At 43.9% G+C, this 14434-nt stretch overlaps 1 protein-coding gene across 2 annotated transcripts; it reads right to left on the reverse strand.

Moving 5' to 3' along the window:
* Positions 1-1048: 1048 nt before the first annotated feature.
* MGP (matrix Gla protein) lies at positions 1049-12002 on the reverse strand. Of its 2 annotated transcripts, XM_083464315.1 has the most exons (5): positions 11835-12002; positions 6963-7103; positions 5060-5095; positions 1983-2064; positions 1049-1420 (listed from the first exon to the last, which is right to left on the reverse strand). In XM_083464315.1, the coding sequence occupies exons 2-5, from the start codon at positions 7021-7023 to the stop codon at positions 1282-1284; spliced, it is 318 nt and encodes a 105-aa protein (XP_083320441.1). In that variant the 5' UTR covers positions 7024-7103; positions 11835-12002; the 3' UTR covers positions 1049-1281. The 2 variants fall into 2 exon arrangements, with proteins under 2 accessions (XP_083320441.1, XP_083320442.1); XM_083464316.1 differs by lacking the exon at positions 11835-12002 and having other exon boundaries at positions 6963-7321.
* Positions 12003-14434: the final 2432 nt, after the last annotated feature.

The raw sequence follows: 14434 nt of genomic DNA on the forward strand, positions 1-14434 counted from the left end.
CCCAAACTAAAAAGCGGCAGGCTTTTGAGAGCTTGAATACTTCACAACATGGATCTTAGAGGTGATCCAAAAGGGAGACCAGCTTAAAAAGACTGGTGGAAACCATAAAATTATGAGTGAGTTTATAACTGACTAATATGAAAGCAACAGAAGTTCCCACATTCTAGGCAGAATGTAGAGTAAATATGCAAATGTGCAGTGGGGCCACGAGTTTCTGTGTCCACTCACCACCAGCATGCAACCCCTTTTTTCTTAAGTGGGAGGATTGTGTGTGTGTGTTATCAGTGGCATCGGGGGGGGTGCGCCCCGGGTGCCGTGTCTGAGGGGGTGACAAGAAGGCACCCCTTAGGGTGCTTGCCCCACCGCCCCCAGGTGTGGCAGTGCAAGCAGCCATCACGCCACCACAGCCGCATGTGAAGGATCCTCCGTTCACGGCTGCAGCCGCGAGCAGAGGATCTGGCCATTGTCCGTATGGTGCTCGGGCGGTGCCAGCGGCAAACCGCTACGTACAGCACATGCACGGTGTCACACGCATGCGCTGTACATAGCGAAGCTGAACATGCACCCTATGTAGCGACACCACACGTGTCGTACGTAGCGGTGCAACGCATGCGCAGCCGGCGCTTTCCCCTGCCCCAGGTGTCGGTTAGCCTTTGTTCGCCCCTGTGTGTTATATCAATGCACATGTATACAAAAAAATTGCCCTTCATAGCATACGTACTACAACTGCTGTGCAGTACCACTGTTCCACCATGTGCTCAGTGAACACACTTTGGTGAAGGTGTGAATATGCCCAAATCTGATTCAAACATTTCTGTAGCTACTTGCACCATTCAATCTGCTTTAGCCCATTGCCAAATCAGCCATCCAGGCCAGGCTATTATTGTGTGAAAGAACAATTTTACTGCCATTCCTAGAGTCCATCCAACAAAACAAAACAAAAGTATCTGTTAGTTTTTTAAAAAAACTGCTAAGCAAGTGAGTACAATTATAGACGCCAGTTTCTTGGCATGGGAGTGACCCAAAGAAAACTCTTGAGTTTTGAACAAACAGTATCAAACCAGAAGTTTATTTCATAATAAACACCCACATCCTTCTTTGCCCAACCACCACTACGTCAGCATTGTGCTAATTAACACAGAATCTAGAAATCATTAGCTACAGAAGAATGAAGCAGCAGGTGGGATAACATACAGTTAACAAGCAACAATACATTTTGGAGATGTCACTCTTTGTAGATACCCAGGCTCCAGGCACTGGGAACAGCGATTCTTGATGTTCTTATTTGCCACGTCTGTGCCCAAAGAAGCGCCTGTAGGCAGAGGCATAGCCATAGCGCATGGCGTAACGCTCACAGGGATTGTAATCTTCGCAAATCTCCCGCTGCTGTTCCTGGGGGGTCTTGTTGCGCTCTCTGATCCTGCTCACAGTAGCAAGAGGGGAAGATGGGAAGGGGGGTGGAGAGACAAAATATTATTATGACTTACATCTAGTTCCGCTTTTCCAGCTGCATCTTTGCAAGGCTTTAAGTGATTTCTAATTCTGTCCACAAGCACGTGCAAAAAAACCTCTGCAAAGTCTTGAAAGGGTTTGTCATTTTTTAGAAATATGGCAGCTTTCACACAAATGTCATCTATGAAAATATGGGTGACACTGTGTGCAGAGTCTGACCCTGAGATGAAAACATGTGGGCAGGTGCTGTTTCTATGGCTTAGAAGCGGTACATGCAATAGGATCCTGGGGCAATTCTGCAGAGGATCTAGTCACAGGGTATTATCACAGGGTCCTGGGGGGCTATTCCATGGAGGATCTAATAATAGGGATCATGACTCTTGCCATTAGCAATGCGTCATTTTCAGATTCTCCCAGTTTGCCATTTTCCAGTTCAGTTCATTTTCCAATGGCTTCTCTCTTGCCTAAGAAAACACATCCTCTTCATTCCCCACTCACCATGAATAACTCTGGACACTAAGAAGACGTACCTTTCCTGCACAACTTGGTTCCTCCTGTTCTCAGGTGGAGTTCTCATGAAGATGTTGGCATGCCTTCTGTTAATGAAGGGACCTGGAGGGACAGGTATTCATCATTATTATGAGGTTGAACCGAACGCCAACAGTTCTATACAAAGAAAAGCATTGCTCTCTTCCCGTATCCTCCCAATATCAGTCTTTGTGATGGCCAATACAACCAGCTTGGTCTATACATTCTTGCCTTTCTGCTGTTAATAGCGACTCATGCCCTCTCATTTCCAGTTTTCAATGGGCGCTTTCAGATGGCCAAAAGCCATTTTTGGCTACAGCTAAGCCTTAATGCATGAAGGAGGCTACTGTAAGAGGTGAGACTGATGAGTTTCTCCAAGAACTCTGCAACAAAGGACAGCAGGAGAGAGGGACAGTGGTGAAGGTAACGGCAGAGGGCAGGTGGGCAGGTAATACTGATAGGCAGGGTTGCACACTTTCGCCAAATATGCCATCACCATTTCTCCACACCGGTCGAGTCAAAAGCACTGCGCCGGTTCACAACGGAAAGCTCTACAGTGCTGCTGCAATGCAAGCTCTAACCAATTTTACAACAGCACCTTAAGAAATCAGCATCATAGGCGGAAGAAATGCAGGAATGCAATGGCCTGGGAAGCCCCTGAAGAAGAAGAAGAAGAAGAAGAAGAAGAAGAAGAAGAAGAAGAAGAAGAAGAGTTTGGATTTGATATCCCGCTTTATCACTCCCCTTCAGGAGTCTCAAAGCGGCTAACATTCTCCTTTCCCTTCCTCCCCCACAACAAACACTCTGTGAGGTGAGTGGGGCTGAGAGACTTCAGAGAAGTATGACTGGCCCAAGGTCACCCAGCAGCTGCATGTGGAGGAGCGGAGACGCAAACCCAGTTCCCCAGATTACAAGACTACCGCTCTTAACCACTACACCACACTGGCTCTCAGAACATTCTACATTCTCATGAACTAATTAAAGAAATAATGTTGGTGCTGAAGAGGACAGAGGGAGGTAGAGCTAGGTAGCTTCCTCTAGTTCTTAGATATAAGAGTTTAAGAATGGCTAAGGAGTGTCACATCCAGTTGGTTCCCTCGGTGCTTTCTTTGGGCTAGATTGAATTAGTGCAACATGATTGTGGTTCCATCATCTCCATAGAGACATCACCCCAATATTTTCCCTTGCATAAATATCCTTCTTGCTGCATCACTTTTTCCTTTCTTGGCATTTATATATTTGCCAACACTTGTGTGTGGTTAATCTATCAGTTTTCATTTGGCTAAGATAGGCGCAAGTTAATCGGTTCTGTTTTGCTATTTCAACAACTCAGTGTCTCCAGTATGTGAAATATTTTGTTGTGTGTGTTTTTCCCTCTGTGAGTTTCCCAGCTGAATGAAATATTTCTGGCATTTAGGACATTCAGGAAAAATACCCAGCATCAGTAGCCCTCGCCACTACGACCACAGAAATAAAAACAGCCACCATCCTCTCAGTCTAAAACTCTTCTGGCAAGCTCAAAAATCACTCCAGAAGTTTCAGATGACTCCCATCATCCCCACCCAGTGTGAACAGTGATCAGGGATGATCGGCATTCTAGTCCGAAAGATTTGAAGAACAGCAAGTGGGGAAAACCTTTCCTAGAGAAGATGGGCATATTTAGGGACAACAGTTAAGCTTCATGTTGCAGACAGAGCTTAAAGGTGGATCCTGGATCTGAAAGGATTGGAATCCTATCCTGTTTTATTTTCATCTCAAGAGCTCTTGCAAAATGACTCTGCAACTACGTATCTGCATTTTGCATCATATTTGTCAAGTGACTCAGTGTCTATCTTTCCTATTTCTCTTTGTATTCTCCCTAGTTGTTTTAATTTGACTTAAAAGCCCTATATCTTTGCAATGAACCAACCTCCCCCTTACCTTTACTTCTAATTCATACTTATTTAACAGCCCAAACCTACGTACGTTGACTTAAGTTGCTGGAAGCAAGCCTTGCTGTGTTCAGTCCTGGGCAAGAACGTACAAACTTGCTACCTAAGGGGTCAGACATGCTCCTGCGAGTGTTTCAGAGGCCTGTGGGCTAGCTGTGCAGGTCTTTTCAGTTCATGGTAGTCCCTTACTGGTCTACCAAATGGTTAGGTACTGGAACGGGGCTTGCATGAGTTGTGAAATCTGCAGTGCTGACTTTCTGCACTGAGAATGAAGATGTCCCAGGGGAAATAGCCCTTGCCTTGCCCTTCCCCAGAACACAGTTTGCACTCCACATTGGGAACATAGGCTGCCTGCAGTAGTGACTCCCTCTAACAGCAAACCAGCGTGATGAGAGCCACATGATTAAAACCAAAATGGGTCCGCTAAGAAACAAAGGAGAGATATTTGCATGCTCAGGGGTTTACAAACACACACACCTTACCAAAAAAAACCCCACTGCCAATAGCCACAGGATGTTAAGCTTCTTTTCCAGCTGAAGGTCCACAGTCTGTAACTATCGAGCATGCTGAGATTGCTCTCTTGGCAAATGAGGAACTGGGGGAGCAGGGAAAGGAGGGGTGGAGTGCCGTGACTGGAAGAGTGGCTGGATCTGTGAACAGGAGAACTTCTAGTAAGAAGAAGGATAAACTGCAACATCTGGTTGCAGGTCTCACTGGTTATTGTCTGTTCTCATCCTGCCAATCTCAGAATTGCCTTCTGCATTGCAGAATGCAGGAAAGGTAATAACAGGGTTTGATACTCTCATGTGTCAAAAATTCTGTGCCTGTGGAAAACTAGTATATCAAGGAGGGCAGGTATTGTCTTTCTTTGTCCCTAACTTGCTAGATGTCAACATGCAGATTGTTTATTTCATGGTGGAGAAATCAAATGTACCATTACCCTTGACTGGACAGATTGGACAGACTGAAGGCAGGGAAGTGATGGTGGCGCATTCCTTAAGTTTTATTCCTTGGATCAAGTAGAGGAAAAATATTTTACAAGGATCTCATAAAGTGGCATGGCAAGAGAATTTGGGATGTCCACAAAATCCAAAAAGTGAACCTCAAGCATCACAATAAATAACAGAGTACATAATAACGTTTCTTACTTGTAAATTCATGCGATTCAATACTCTCGTGAGACTCTGTGACAGGGAAAAGAAAACAAGGCAGTGTGTAAATTCATTGCTAAGAAAACAAAGATGGATATACATGAAAAAATATAAGAATAGCCTTGCTGGACCAGATCAAAACTGTCTTGTCCATAATGTAGCCTTCTAACATAGCTTACCAGATGCCCCAGTCCAGTTCACAAGCAAGGCATGATGAGGTCCATAATTCCTTGTTGTTTGTTCACAGTGTCAGAGATATACTGGTACTGGACATGAAGGTTTCATTCTAAGCTACTATGAATAATAGCTAACCGGTGCTTTTTTTCATTAAAAAAATGTTTAGGGGTACTCTCATTTCCCTACTCATATTGAAATACTGCCCCTCAATGAGGCCAAACTTAGTTTCACAAAATGTTTAGGGGTTTGCATACACCTGCATCCCCCCAGAAAAAAGCACTGTAGCTAACAATAGATGTAGCCCCTTAAAGAATACACTGATTCCTCCAAAAAGCCATTTGTGCTAGTGACAATCATAGCGTCAGATAAAACCAATGCATCAATCAAATGGAGGAATAAGAAACAACGCTATGATCTTTTGGTTATGGCATGGAACTGGAATCAGAAGAATCTTTGAATGTTCTCCATTTCAGTGGTAGAAATAGAAGTGCATGTTTTAAGTTTCCTATGGAAATGAGGGGAACATAAAAATGTATAACTGTATAACTTTGGCTGTGTTCCTGAATGCATTTATTTTGCGATTCCTGAATGTATGCACTTACCCTTTCCATTTGCATTTATAAAATGTTGCACTGACTTAGTTCAGCATGGTTGAATGCTTAATATTTATTAGATCACGTTGATCAAATATATAATAGTTCTCAGAATAAAAGAATGCTAAGAAAAGTACAAAGCAATGGACACAGATTGTTATTTTGGGGTTAGATAGGTAAATCCCACCTAACATTAATGAATAAATCACAGAGTGGCAGGTATGAAAGGTACCAAAAATCTAAGCAAAATTTAGCAATTTGGCGGAAGCAGACACAACCAAATCATTTTTGATAGGCTGCTCACATTATAACATTCTATCTCAAATCAATCTAGTTCACGTAATTGTGCCACAAGAAGGAGGGAGAAACAAAATATGTATTCATATGATTATAAGAAGATAAATCCTAACCATTCAAGGGAGCAAGAGCTGATTTGGACTCTGCCAGTGAAGTGAACTGACAATCCCAGTGAAGATGCTCGCCAATTGCACACTGGATAACTTGCTTTCCAACCTCAGACAAGATAAGCCACTTGTCTAGGACTTCTCCATCACTCCCATTTGCCCATCCCTGAGGTTTCAAAAGAAGCAGCTGGAATTTCTGGAAGGGACAAGTGTTCTTCTTTAACCCAGTGGGCTACTCATGAAGCATCGTTTGATTGAAATTCATCAAAATTCATCTTATTGATCTACCCCACAGAGAATCGGGTAGTCCTTTAACACAGTGAAATCCCAATGGGCCGCTCTTGTTGAAAAAGTAGTCTATGCATTTTGAAGACAATTGGAAAATCTGCCCCAAAGATTTTCTAGGCTAGCAGCAGAGGTTTCCATTGTGTGTGCATGTCCCACACATACATTCCCTGGTGGTGGTTAAGATAAAAAGGGGCTGTGAGTGATTGAGAACAGAATGGTTTGTATCAGGCATGAAATAGAAAGAAGAGAGCTCAATTTGGACACTGTAGAGGAACCAGAGGAGACAAGTGTGGAAAGGATGCCAAGGATGTAAATTATGACAGAAGGGTAAGTGGCAAAGAGGGGAAGTGAAAATTCAACCAAAGTGTGTGGCCAGAACATTCAGTTCCTGTGACAAACTATTCTCCCAAATGACTAGCAATAAAAGACATCACCTACCGTAACAGAAAGCTGCCATCATCAGGACAGCCAGAAGCGCAAGGATGATGAGGCTCCGCATGGTTTCTCTCTTTGCCTCTCTCTCTCTGCGACTGTCTTCTTCTCTGTTTCCACTGAGGACAGCTAAAGCCTCTGGACAAGCTGCAAAGTTTAGCAGGGGAGTGTTTATTAAAACAGCAACAGCTGGGGAGCCAAAGAGTCAGATGAAGGGGGCCTGAGGAAGGCAGGAGGGACCTACTGGCACTTGCACTCCAGGCCAGGAGGAGACTGTTATAAAACACCTCTCCTCATGGCTTTAAGATCTGCCTCTGGTGGGAGTGGGCAAGCTGCCTTCCCCTCCCTTTCTTCAGAGGGAGGACTCCACAGTTCAAAAGGAGGTGAGCTGTTAACTCTGCATGTTCCAGAAAACGTTGGTCTGTGGAGGGCTGGCCCATGAATTGGGCTCCTCCTAAACATATGTGTTTAATTTTATAATTTATCCTCTGATTTTCTTGCCTTTCCCACATTCATTTTGTATACACAGTTCTGGAACTTTGCAGCCCATCATCCCTCCAGGTACATTCACTACGTTTACCACTTTCCCTGGGGCATGTTCATTTAAGAATTCATTTTAGCATTGGCTTCTCTTCTCTAAACTCCATCTGCCTGAGCCAGACCTATTGCTTTGTATTCCACTGTCACCAATTGTCTGATTCCTACATCTCTCCTAAGGGTACCAAATAAGTCCCCCTCAGATCCCGCTTTGAACTTATGCTTTCTGTAGCCTGGTTCTCAGAGTGGTGGTAAACTTGTTTGTGGCCTAAGACACTACCAGGGATGTGTGACTCTATTAATTTCTGTTTCTCATTTTTCTAATCTTAAGATGCTCGGTCCTCTACATTTACACATCAGTTTGTGATTTATTTTTTACCGTCCCTTTGAAAATATGCCAGCATTTTAATGTGATTTTCTCCAAATAGACACAATTTTGTATACAATGTTGCCTAATATAATGCATTGTGTGTGTGTTATTTTCACTAATATATACATTGATATGCACACTTTACCTCGGTATCTGCATTTTTGCACACATTACTTGGTTGGACAACTGCACTGCAAAATTAAGAGAAGTGCGAATTTTGAGGGACAGCTGCTACGGTTTGTGTACTGTTTTGGAAAGTGCAAATTACATAATTTTGATGCATATTGAATCCAATTTGTCCCTCATCCCTAACCAATGCAAGTCTGGTCTGAATGCTTCTCTACACACACAAAACTACCTCCACACAGGAAATTAGAAGCCAGAGTGAAAGGTTTCTAACCTGTTCTTCGCCATTACTTACATGTTTTCTATGAGGAGATGCTTTTTTAGGTGTGGAGGAGCATTCAGTGATGTAAGGACCCACACTTTTGGCCTGAACTGAAATAGTGCAGCCCAAACACAGGTTGGAAACCTTGGTGAGGTCCAAACTAGATATGACCAAGGCAGTCACATTTGTTCTTGGCATGACTCCTATTCATGCCCAAAATGGCAAGGGATCTACTTAATGTAGCAAAAAAATAAATAAATGTGTGTGAGTGAGGAGAACTGATCTGTCCCCCATTTTACTCAATTGCTGTAGTTTCTCCCACTACTAGAAATGAACCAAGTCAGGGTGAGAAGGGCACTTAAGTGATGGAGTATGGGCAGGAAAAGTGACATAGGGGAGAGTAAGAGAATAAATGTGCTCTTTTCAGATACTCAAGAGGAGTTGTGGTTTTTTTCATTATGCTTCTAGATTTTAAGCTAAACAGCTTGGTTCCATATTGGGCTTTCTTAATGTGGGCCTTCAGGTCTGCTGAGCATCTACTCACACAGATACCCAGGAAGAAGATGCAAGTTCAATTGTTCAAATTGGTCTCTTGGCCGATTCAGAAACCATATGGCAAAATCATGGTGCCTGAACTCTTTGGTAGCTTTCCAGAAGATAATGTGCCACCACCATAATGGGCCAGAACGGTAACAAGAGCAGTCTGCACATCAAAAAGGTGAATTTTTAGCATCACATCAAAAATGGATTTGTATATCAGTTGCATTGTTGCGATTCATTAACACCACAGTCCTATGCATGCCTACCTAGAAATAAGTATGTATGAAGCATGTATGGCAGGGCTGGTTAGCTGGAGCCCCTCCAGATGTTGCTAGACTACAACTTCCACACACACACACACACACACCTGACCATTGGCCATGCTGGTTAGACATCCCTGTAGCCAGGATGGAGCAGAAATGATAGGCATGGAAAACAATATCCCCCCCCCCCGATGAAGTTCTACTTCCCCCCTTCCTTGGATGTACAGTGGTACCTTGGGTTAAGAACTTTGCTTCAGGATGAGAACAGAAATCGTGCTCCGGCGGCGCGGTAGCAGTGGGAGGCCCCATTAGCTAAAGTGGTACCTCAGGTTAAGAACAGTTTCAGGTTAAGAACGGACCTCTGGAATGAATTCAGTACTCAACCCGAGGTACCACTGTACTAGAAAGGGAAAGTAGCACAGAATGAAAAGCTCTCCGAATAAACTGAATTAGGATTAAGATCCCAAGTTCCTAGAAATCAAGAACAGAAGAATATTTACTCATCTGTAAACTTAACAATTACCCAAAATGGAATATGTGGTCATACTCAAACCACTTGTAAAACCACATTCAGAATAAAACTAACTGGCTACACGGAGCAGTCACAAGTGCCAAATCAATCCAGATCTGGGCTGTCTGAACAGCTTGCTAGCCCATAAGCTTCTGGAGCCATACAGCCAAACAAGACATTGAACACTTAAGTTTGTTCTGGCTGGTGGGGCACATTTTTCAGCTATTCCTGAGGTTTTATGAATTTTTATTTTTTTACATGTCCTTGATGCGTAAGATTAAGGCAGGGGTCTTGGGAGCAGATAGCAACATGTGCCCCGCTGGAATAAAGGGGGAGAGGTGGCCACTATCCAAGGTGGAAATGTTCTTCCTCCACTGTTGGAGACGATGCGCCTTCCTGGATGCCAGTTTCTGGGAATCCCAAGTGGGAAGAGCCCTGTTGCCCTCAGGCCAAGTTTGTGGGCTTCCCATAGGCTTCTAGTTGGCCACTTTGAGAAGAGAATACTGGACTAGATGAACCTTAGTCTGGTCTATCTGAGCTCTTCTCATGTTCTTATAATATGAAACTCCCCAGGAGTAGGCAGGAACTCACACTACTCCCTTTGGCAAAAATACTTTGGAAGTGGAGAATGTCCAAATCATGTTGGAATTGGCAGGGCCAGGAAATAGCTCGCTCCAAACCCATAGCCCTATTCCAAGTTCTGTGAGCATGTGGAAAGAAACAGAGAAAGCAGAAAGGAAAAGACTGTTTATAAGCACTATCCCCAGATGAATAAAGGACTTCTTTTCCCCAGTATCGGACCTTTCCTTCTCAGTCATCAACCTCATCTTTGTTCAAACACTGCTTCTCTCTGAGATTTGTATTCACTGGGAGGCTGAGCCAGAAATGTAGCCCCTGACATGAATCCATCCCAGTCTCTCATACCAGCTTCCCTTCCACCCCTTGTTCCGCCTAGATTTTTTAGTCTCCTTTAAGGATAGTCACTTGCTTGGTAAGGAATTGCTTCTGTCCCCCAGAGTTCAGATTTACAGAACGTGGATTTTATGAGGCAACTGCATATCACGGCCCCTCTGGTGTCTGCAGGCCTCAGTGCTTCCAAGAAAAAATGGCTGAGGCAAAGGGAGGGAGAAAGAACAGAAGAAAAATAAGCTTGGGAGAAAGGCTTCAGGTGAGGAGGGGACAAGCTGTAAAGAGACTTCTAACAGTGATGCGTTGTCACAAAAAGCAGGGCCGAATTCACTTTCTTAACAGCCATTCATGTCTTCAGCCTTTCTCCAAGAGCATGCTGGGAGAAAGACCGCCACCGTTTCTCTGGCTAACTTTTTCCTCCTTGGTCTCTTTTGATTTGTTACCTCTGTCACCACATTAATTGCCAACATTACCGAAGCGTGGATGGGTTTTTTAAACACCATGTTGATACTGTAAACATCTTACCCACAAAATGCCTAACATTTTCCGAGGGCAACTAAGAGCTTGGTAAGGATTTTGTTAACATAATAAAGTTTCAGTGAAAGGCCTGATTTTGATCCATCCAGGTTTTCATCAGCATGTCAATGACCTATGGCTGGCAACTCAGAGAAACACTGACATTTTTCTGGGTGTCATCATGACAACACCTGGAAGAATTTTACTTGTTTATAATCAATATGTTCAGGAAGTTCTTTGCCAGAAACATTGCTGCTTTCAGTTCTGAGCCAGAATTCATGGAAAGTAATGTCAACCATTTTCACCCAAATTACCTGGCTGCAAACAAGCAGCTTCTTCCATCATTGTCGATGACAGGAGAGAATCATTTAGAGAAATGGAACAGCCACCAATATTTTTACACAGCCTGATCTGTAGCCTCTTTCAAAGGGGAAGAAGAGTATTATTGCTCGTGTGCCTGTCCTAAGTCTCTTTAATTATAAGCAAGTATCATTGAGACTGATCTTGAGTTTCCTAATCAGCAAAACCCCAGATCAGCCCATTTTAAAACCCTACAACCCAAAACAGGTAATCCATACAGATTAGCACCCTCAGATCCACTTATCTTCTCAGATTTTACAATTTTGCAGCATCTTTCTTTTTGTAGGCAAAACCCAGGAGCAAGTATTGACTCAGTAAATGACGATTCTGCATTTGTTGGGCTGTCAAAAAAGTAGCTCTCTGGATCTTTTCACATTGAACTGGTTCATAGCAGCAGGTCACTGCATCTCTGCCATTTACTTCTTATAATTTTGCATGTGCAAGGCACCCCCATACAGACATTAGTAAGGTCCTGCATACTCACTGTAATGTGCTGCACTTCCTTCTGTAGACAGGACTTGCCTGAAGGTCCTCTTCTCCCAGTGTCTTCACCGGCAAAGAAGGGGACCTTTTTATCTGTGATAAGTGACCCCTCCCTCCCAAAGCCCTCCCTCTCCCTATGCATCCTCCTCCAGTCTGGCACCTCTTTTCTAAACATTGCCTTCCCTCACTCAGGAAATCAGAAACCTCAGGAAATTGAACCAGGAGAGTGTATGAACACGGACGTCAGTGGCGAACGGGGTCAAAGCCACATCTTGGGGGCAGAGTGTCTGTGCCTAAGCCATTAACCACTAAGGGCCTTGAATGGGGGCCTTGAAAGGCAGTAGGAGTTTTGAATGGGGGCTCTTTGATGGCCAGATCTCCTCTGTCCTCATTCCCTCCTCCAGCAATCGTCGTGCCCTGTACCACAAGCACTCTCAGACAAGAGCACACTTGCAAAGTCTTGTGGATAAATACAGAAGCCCTCGAAACCCTTACCATTTGGTTTGCATTCCTTAGTGGGAGAGGAAAGTAGGAGTGAAAAGTACTTGGGCTTTTCTGTTCGCATTCTCTTCTCTCCTCCACCCCCATCCCCCCAGCCAAAAGAGAGAGAGAGATGTTGAAGATTAAGAGAACACAGAACGAAGTATTTAAACTAAGTGGGAGTTTGGCACTCAAAGGAACCAAACTCTAAATCAGTTGCAGCAGGTGAATGAATGTTTAAAGAAATCCACTGTGCATGTAATGACAAAAGAAGCAACCCATTACATGTATGGCACACATATGGCCAATGCAGCAATTCCGCTTGCCATCAAAATATCATTTTGTGTGTGTGTGTGTGAGAGAGAGAGTGTGTTAAAATCCCCATGCTTGGAGGAGAGACCACCTGGTTCAACAGAGTGTAAGCATAGCTAGGTCTTATTTTTCATCCAACAGAGTTCGTATTAACACCACATGACAGCTCCCTTCAGTGTGTTTGTTCAATATAACAAATATTTAACCACTTGAGCCCATCAAAGTTTTAGCGCTACAAAGTTTCCTTTCAGAGGACGAAAATCCAGACAGCAATTTTGCACACTCCTGAGTGGGTGCAACTGGGCACACACATTAGCAGCGTCCCGATCAAAGACTGGTACCTATCCCAATGGGATGCTCACTCCAGTCAGTGGTGGATTTTAAAAAAAGAAGTCCTCCTGAAACACCACCAGCATTTTAGTGTGGATTTCTCTCAATACATATTTGTATGCAATTTTGCCTAATTACATTTTTCTGCAAAACAAGTTTCCTTAGAATAATTTGTTTTTGTACGTTACTTTCACTAATACTTGCATTTCTGTGGGTTTTTTGTGCATTTTTGTGCACATGACTGGACTGGACAAACGCATTGGAGTCGTGTGAATTTCAAAGGATAGCTATGTTTCAGCTGGTGTGTTATTTCGGAAAGTGTACCGTATGTTATGGCGTATAAGACGACTTTTTAACCCCGGAAAAGAGATTAAAAAGTCAGGGGCCGTCTTATACGCCGGGTATCTGCCCCCCTCCGCTGCTGCTGCAACGGCTCCGAAGCAGCTGCAGCAGCGGTGGGCTCTACTCCACACCGGGAGAGAGCCACCTGGCGCAGAGACCGCCCACTGCTGCTTCGGAAGCAGCAACGGGGGCGCTGGGCTCCTCTCCGCTTCGGGCTGCTTTCTCCCAGCACGGAGCTGCCCAGTGTATTAGGCAACTGGGCTTAAAAGACGAACCCCCAAATTGCAGCTGCCAATTTGTGGGGTCGTCTAATACGCCCAGTCGCCTAATACGCTGGAATCTACGGTAGATTAAGCCGTTTTGCCTTTACATGTGAACTGAATTGCATTGCTCCTTCATCCCTAGCCTCATTTCCCCCCCCCTTCAAGTGCCCCCAACGGCTGCATTCCCCAAATGGTAAGAAGTCCCCAGCTTAGTTTCCTTTGGATAAGAAAACTCTGGAGCACTGTGATGTATTTGCAGTGCCTGTTTCTTTACATACATACAAGAAAATAACATGGATAGATTTTGTTTAAACATTAGCAGACACATCTGGATGGTAAGGATAGCTTAACTATGGAACCAATTGCCTAGGGTGGTGAGGTGTCCCTCACTGATGGTCTGCAAATCTAGGCTGAACACCCAACTGCTGGAGATGCTATAGTACTAGATTTCCTGCTTTGACAGAGGTTGGAATAGATAGCAGACAAAGCCCTCTCCAAATCTGTGATTCTATTACTGCCATAGACATTCATGTTAAACTCAGACCCATCCCTACAGATGAACAGGAAAACACTGCCAGTTGATAGCTCCTCTTTGAGCAAACACTTATCATTCTTCACCATTACCAAACAATCAGCTTCACAATCCAGCAGCCATAGCATTGTGTAACACACATCTGTTGTGTGCCATGTCCCTGAGAATATCTGGACATTTGTCTGCATAATGGTCTGAGAACTGTCCTGGTCACGTATTGGTTTTTGCTTTAGCTTAGCACATTGCAAGAGAGTGTGCAGAACTAAATGATTGTAGCGCATATAATTGTGATTCTTGAAATTCTTCCCCCCAACACACACACACCCTAAAATGAAGGGCCTA

Source organism: Podarcis liolepis (assembly GCF_965112155.1).
Source record: "Podarcis liolepis genome assembly, chromosome: 10".
Classification (NCBI taxonomy): domain Eukaryota; kingdom Metazoa; phylum Chordata; class Lepidosauria; order Squamata; family Lacertidae; genus Podarcis; species Podarcis liolepis.